Source organism: Cryptosporidium sp. chipmunk genotype I (assembly GCF_004936735.1).
Source record: "Cryptosporidium sp. chipmunk genotype I strain 37763 chromosome Unknown contig_51, whole genome shotgun sequence".
Lineage (NCBI taxonomy): Eukaryota > Apicomplexa > Conoidasida > Eucoccidiorida > Cryptosporidiidae > Cryptosporidium > Cryptosporidium sp. chipmunk genotype I.
The window spans coordinates 105,942-112,971 of record NW_027125594.1 but is presented as its reverse complement, the minus strand read 5'-3'; the positions used below and the strand labels follow the sequence as shown (position 1 = coordinate 112,971).

The window sequence follows — 7,030 nt, the reverse complement described above, 5'->3', positions numbered from 1 at the left end:
TATTTTAATCTTAATTTATAGTTTTGCTTCAAATATACTCAGTATTTTTTTTCTATTGAATTTGGTGGTTCGGCTATCTGAGCTAAGTAGTACCCTTTATTGTGATAGAATCAAATTTTTTTTCACTCTCTTTTTACTCCCTATAATTGAATTTAATTATTTATAATATCCATGTGATCACTTTAATAAAGTTTCAAAAGAGTTCTCTCTCCTTAATCAATTGTAATTCCTCTAAATATCTTTTACTTTTTAATACTCTCTCTTAATTATTACTTAATTAATGCTTAAAATAGGGCTTATTAAAATAAAAAGTAACTTTTTTTCCAATAATAATTTTTCTTGTCTTTTCTGAATGCTTTTTTTGATCTTAATTCTACCTTTTATTCCCTTTAATTATGCTGCTTTTTATTACCTTTTCCTATTACTTTATTTATCCTGGTACTTTATTTTACGCGTTGTCGCGATGCATGAGTTACTCTAAGCATGACATTTGGCGGTAAAATGCATTCATGCAAACACGTAATACAATTTTTTTAGAATTTATTTTTACATACCAGTAGAAAAAATAATTTTTTAATTACGTTTGCATAATATTGCAAAAAAAATATCAAAAAAATTTAACATAGTAATTCCAATACATTTAGAGGATTGGGAATATTTTCTACACTGTATTTATGCTAACTTGCCTAGAATATATCCAAAAATTTATTCTATAAATAAAAAAAATTAAAATATTGGTTAGTAAAAATAATAATATATCTATTAACAAGAAAAACTATAGCCTAACTATTTTATATAACTACCACACTAGTTTAATGCAGCAATTCATGCTCATTTATTCTAGTAGTATTCTAAGTATAGAATTAGTTATAAACACAAAAAGTATCGCATTTTTTTCCTACTCTTCACATCTAGAGCAAATCATTACATGGATTATCCTTTTTCACAAAGCGTTGAAAGATTTAGTAGATTCACTTTAAGTTAATTCTTGTAAAATATAAAGAATAGACAATTTATTTAAAAAAAAAATGAAGCACCAATGTTAATTATCTATAAAGTAATAAAACCAATTACTTCTAACTCTTAGTATGAAATGAAAAAAATGACAATACAAAAAAAAAAATTTTTCATTTGACAATGAAATATTTCCACTAAATTAATACCAGATAATACAGCTTTGGCGGGCTTCTCTGATACTTATTTTTTAACCTTTTGCATTAAGTCTAACCAGTTTCCAAGTAAAAAAAAATTTGGATAACTTTTTTATTTAACATAATTTTAGTTGTTTTAATCAGATAAAATTCCTGTATTCGTTTGTTTATTTAAAAATTTAAGTTCAGAGTATACTATAAACTTCGAACATATTGTTAAATCAACTCTAAAGGAAAGTTTTAATTTTAATTAAAAATGGACTTAAAATATACAGTACAACTTCTATTCATACTCTGCTTTTTATCACTTTGCTTGCGTGAAGGCCTTTCCTGTAGATTTGAAGACAAGTTTGCAGATTTAAGCTTTGGAAAAACTTTTTTTGGTTTAAATCAGCCCAATGTAAAAAATAAAAGAATTGTAATGGTGCATGGTTTGTTGGGAGATTCTACTCAATTTTATGATTGGAGGTGTATCTTCTCTCATGCAGGTTATCAAGTCTTGACTTATGATTTATTAGGACATGGAAATAGTGAGTGGAGAGTTTCTGGATTTTTGTCACAGGAAAAATTTGCTGCTCATTTAAATGAACTACTTATAAGTATTGGTTGGGTTGATGATCAAAACAATGCTATTGAAAGGTTTACATTATTAGGTGTTTCTATGGGAGGATTAATTTCTATCAAGTATGCATTAGCTCACCCAAATCATATTAGTAACTTAATATTAATGTGCCCACCTGGAATAATGACAAAGCATGATTTACCAGAATTATACAAATTATCAAATTCAAATTTCGCCCATCTTGTCAAAAACATTCATAGTTCCAAAAGAATGTTTAGATGTGGATTTTATTGTGCTTCCAAGTTGGGAATTGTTAAGCTAAATAAACAAACTAAAAAAGAAAAAAAAGAAATGATCAATAATTATCACAAGACGTTTTCAACATATGTTAAATCTGGTGGAGATGGGAGCTTGTTTTATAGACATTTAGACTTTGAAAATTTAGCTAAATATGAAGATCAATTTAAGATAATCTTTTTCTGGGGGATTAACGATGAAACAGTTCCTTTAGCACCTGCAGTGGACTTTCTATCTAAATATTACACAAAAACTCCAATAGTCGTTTACCCAAATATCAAACACATTCCATTATATCCAATATTATCCCCAGCTTTGGCTACTTTGGACTTCTTGGAGTCAAATTTTACGGTGGGAGTTCCTTTAAATCAAGTCAAAAGTGTGGGTTATTTTTATGATAATGAAGTAAATATTGTTCAAGGACTCAATTACACTTTTTCTGGAGAAGACGTATTGGTCAGGATGAACTCAGAGAATTTTACCGAGGAATATATAGACTTTCTTAATATTAGTTCTTCTTAACTAAATGGATTTGAATTAAAAATAGAACAAAAGATGTTGACAGGTTAATAACATTTATATTCAAGATAAACTTACATATTTGCATTTGAATGAATAATATAAAAATCAGAAATTGAAATATTGTGAATCCCCACTATAATTTAATTATTTGTACGGATTTGTATTAAATTTGCAACAATTATTTTGGGTTCCTAATTTTATTTTGCAAGGAATTTAACTTACAGCAAAAAATTGGCTTCTAATAATAGTGAAAACAGTGTCCCATGGTGTTTCTGGTGGCATTTGCTTAACTAATGCAAATATAGTACTCAACTTATATACTATAATCTTTATAGGTTTTAATCAAAGCGTAAGTTTTTTAAAGCAAGTTAATTACCTTTACATGCAAATTTTCCCCTCTCAATGGGTTAAATCTCTGGTAAAGAAGCAAAGAGAGGGGTATGGAATAACTGAAAAATGCATTTCATTTGTTGAACTCACCAAAAATGCCACAAAAATCACTTTCATTTTATTTCCACAATTTATATTCGTCGATTTTCTTTTTTAATATAGATAACAATTATGAACGAATAAAAACAGTTTTGGCGCCTAATTTTTATTATTTTCATACATGAAGTGGAAAAAATACGAGAACAAAAACGAACAATGGGAAAGTAATTGTAGTTAAAATAAGCTATACTTGTTTGAATAAAGAAGGTATTTATTAAGCAATGCTGCAGAGGCACTTAGGAAAGTTAGTCTCGCTTCTCCTCTTCGTCTTGCTTCTCGTCCTTTTCTTCCTTCTGGCTTTCGTCTTGTTTTTTCTCTCCAGCGTCTTCTTTTTCAGTAGCATCAAAGAGCTTGCTATTAATTTTGACAGCTTCCTCGAATTTGGTTTTGAAAATGTCAGCCTGCTCAGTTTGACCAAACTTGAGTGCAAATTGCTCAAGCTTCTGCTCTTCGGAGAAGTCCTGGACGGTCCAAACCCATATCTTGTTACTTCCACTGTTTGGAGTAAGTTTACAGAAACTGTCCTTTTGAATTACGTAATGATTTGCAACAACTTTTAGAGTTTTCTCTTGCCTTAAGAGGAATCTGATTTTCTTAGTCTCCTTATGTTGTAATAACTTTGCGTTTCCGACGCCTCTCTCTTTCCATTCTCCATTAACAAAACGATATAACTTTGCTCTATGTTTCCAGAACTCCTCCTCATCTTCCTCTCCTGTCATAACCTCTACTTGTTTCAATTCTACTTGAGGAGTATTCCAGTTGCCTTCAGTTAGCTCTTCCTCGGGATAATACCTCTCATCTCCACTTGCATTTCCACCTTCTGCTGTTGCATCTTCGCTTGGTTTTGGTTCTTGAGTTGCAGGATTTGGGGCTCCTAATTCAAATTTCTTTTCAAGTTCACTCATCTTAATTCAAATTCTGGTCTTTTCGATAAATGAATCGCAACAATAATAATATCAATATCTAAGCTAATCAGCTTCAAAAAAAGAAACACTATAAATAAATATATATGACTTTACGTATTCACCTGAATTAAGAATATCACAACCTTTAGATTTTCTCCTATGATTAACCTTAATTCTTCTCTTTTGCCCAAATCTATTAAGTTGCTATATTGCTACTTAATCAGTTCTCTCTTCCTCCAGTTATTTAATTCTCTCGCGTCTTTATTTACTTTAATCTTTTCCTTATATATTACTATTTGCCTTTATACTTGTAAATTCATATATTATATTTAATTATATTATTTATTTAATGTTGATTTAGGCGGGCTCTTGTCCTTGACAGATACCAGAAATGTGGGGAGGCCGATAACAATGTAATTTGTGGTAATTAAAATAGGAGAAAAATAATAATCAGGTTTTTGGAACTTTAGGATGTCAATAAATAAAACTTAAGATTTTTACTAAAATTATGTTTGGGATTTAGGATTTAAAATAACAATTAAAGCAAACTCTCTAACTGAACTATAATTATAATGTAAATGCAAGTGTAAATAGTTTTATAACTTAGCACTAGTATTAGGTTATTCATGAATTAGAAATTGCACTAGATCTGTCCAGAACAAACTGTTTTAGGTACATTATGTGTATTTCGAAGAAAGTAAATAAAACGATAACGAATGTGAGAACTAGAGGAAATACCGAATTTAGTTCGCACGTATTAGTTTCAGCATTAAAGTCGTAAAGGAGCCAGTCTGAGCAATTTGGAGGAATGCATTCATTAACAGATGAATCATACTTAAATCCATTTTCTAATAGACATTCTTTTCTTGGACTACAATTTGAATTCTCAAAGTTTTCAATACTGTTAGAATCATGGTTCTTGTATTTATATTTTGGGTAAAAGCCGACTTTTCCTGAGTTATTATCAATTACTACTCCATATGATTTTAAGAAAAGGGATCCAAAAAGTACCAAAGGAGTATTAGAGGATGAATAATAAGGTGTAAAGTAGTTGTAGCCATCATTGTAAGGTATATAATTAACTTTTCCGAAAGTACTTTGTGTTGAATTAATTACACACAAGTAATCGATATTGTTGAAGTGAATAATGTAATCATCCAGAAAGATCTTTATAGGGTCTATATCATTATTATCTGGATCAGTTTGAGTTAACCAAAAAGATATGACAGGAAGTGGCTTCTTTTTAACAATACACAAGGATGAATATGGAAGCAATCCTTCATTTTCCAAAGAGCTTCCCTTTGATTGATCAAAATCAAATCTATCATTATCTATAATATATTTTGGGCAATCTAAAGGCAGCCATTTTATTAATCTTGCAAATATAAAAGGAGGCAAAGACAAACAAGTTGATGATAAGTCCAAAGCAGCAAGCCAATTCGAGGAAATACTTCCCATAACATTTGAATCACACACCTCCAAATTGTAGATTTGAAATACACTTAGTGCATCATCATAAACAAATCCAGATTGTTTTGGTTCGCTCCAATATATTAAATTACGATCCCAATAATCTGGTAAGTCATTTAAGTATAGAAAAGATAAATTAGGATTCTCAAAATTTACATCAAAATAGACTCTTGATGTATTATATAGCATTAATATATCATTCCAAATGGATATACCTCTGCATGAAATTGATGAGCCTGAGAATTAAATAATGTCAAAGTTAAATAAAAATTGAATTAACAATTTAAATGTTTTTTGGGCTATCAAATTCAAGAAATATAGTGAATTGAAACGGCTAGATGATAATATAAATTACATAAATGTAATAAATCCTTCACTATTTCAGTATATCCCATAATATCAACACATCTTGATTCAGACCCGAAAGATGGTAAAATTAAGGGAAATCATCATAAATAGTAAAGCTAATCAAATATAGCCAAACCAACTGAATACCATTCAATTTCTAATACAATAATCTCGAATTTGCCCCACTCTAAATATTAGAATCAAATAAACTTACCTACTAGACCAATAAATCCATCAAAATTGTGAAAAGATGGCCAATTTTCTCCATTTCCTGTAGATAAGTTACTTTTTATTAGTTTAATAGGAAATTCCTGTAAAATCAACTCTGGAACCATCCATGGAATTATTACTAGTTCATTTCCTTCTAGCATTACTTCCAGTTTACTTATACCATCATAAATCCTTTCATTTGAATGAAAAAAAGTATTAAAAATTTCACTTTCCTTAGTATCTGGAAACTCCTTTCTCTTTTCACATGTATAAGAATTCATATAATAACTTATTCTGCAGTAATCCTTATTATAACACCAAGAAGCAGATTCTGATAAGAGTGGATCATAGCAGCTATCATCACTCCATTCAGCTTTGTCAATTTTACTACCTTCACTATCGTCTTTATCTTTAGTTTCAAAACCGGTTCCACTTCTAAATGAGTAACCTTTTTTACCTTTATTGCAAGCCTCCGTACCATCTTGAAATAGTCTAATTCCTTCATTTAACGTATCAATAGCCAATCGAACAGTTCTTTTCCCAATGACCAAATTCAGCCCCAACTTATTGCTGGAAATATCGAGAAATAAAGGTATCCTTGAATTTTCGCTTTCTCTTAGTCCTACTTCATTTTTAATTGGTTTATGCGATTTTACATAAACTAATATTAATAGCAAAAAAAATAAAGTAGCATTCATCAAAATTAATCCAAAATCTTTACTCCTTATTAAAAAATGATAATATCATTAAATAAATTCCTTTAGCATTATTTATACCAAACAGTTTTTATAATTACTTGCTTAAAAATGATATAGTTTTAATTTTTGAATAATTGACTAACCAATCAATTTTTTTTTTTGTTAATCTTTTTCGCATTAAAAAAAAATGCAAAAATGAATCACAGACTTAATCAACTTTAGACAAATTATATTTGGTAACGCTATTTTCTGTATACATAATATATTATTAACGCACCATATTCATTTTAGTCATTTTCTGAATAGCTCTTACCATGACTCTTTTTTAAAATTTCAAAATATTTAAATAATTAACTTTTAATAAATAGTATTTACTAA

At 29.0% G+C, this 7,030-nt stretch overlaps 4 protein-coding genes across 4 annotated transcripts; 1 reads left to right on the top strand and 3 right to left on the bottom strand.

The window, feature by feature from the left end:
* Positions 1-1,407: 1,407 nt before the first annotated feature.
* On the top strand, positions 1,408-2,532 carry ELE39_003373 (hydrolase; the record flags this gene model as incomplete). The annotated part of the gene is made up of 1 exon (XM_067346359.1): positions 1,408-2,532. One exon carries the CDS (start codon positions 1,408-1,410, stop codon positions 2,530-2,532), a length of 1,125 nt encoding a protein of 374 aa, XP_067201389.1.
* A 734-nt stretch (positions 2,533-3,266) lies between these two features.
* On the bottom strand, positions 3,267-3,926 carry ELE39_003372 (ran binding family 1; the record flags this gene model as incomplete). The annotated part of the gene is made up of 1 exon (XM_067346358.1): positions 3,267-3,926. The coding sequence occupies one exon, from the start codon at positions 3,924-3,926 to the stop codon at positions 3,267-3,269; it is 660 nt and encodes a 219-aa protein (XP_067201388.1).
* Positions 3,927-4,550: 624 nt separating this feature from the next.
* On the bottom strand, positions 4,551-5,585 carry ELE39_003371 (uncharacterized protein; the record flags this gene model as incomplete). The annotated part of the gene is made up of 1 exon (XM_067346357.1): positions 4,551-5,585. The coding sequence occupies one exon, from the start codon at positions 5,583-5,585 to the stop codon at positions 4,551-4,553; it is 1,035 nt and encodes a 344-aa protein (XP_067201387.1).
* A 359-nt stretch (positions 5,586-5,944) lies between these two features.
* ELE39_003370 (uncharacterized protein) lies at positions 5,945-6,652 on the bottom strand (the record flags this gene model as incomplete). The annotated part of the gene is made up of 1 exon (XM_067346356.1): positions 5,945-6,652. One exon carries the CDS (start codon positions 6,650-6,652, stop codon positions 5,945-5,947), a length of 708 nt encoding a protein of 235 aa, XP_067201386.1.
* Between the last annotated feature and the right edge of the window lie 378 nt (positions 6,653-7,030).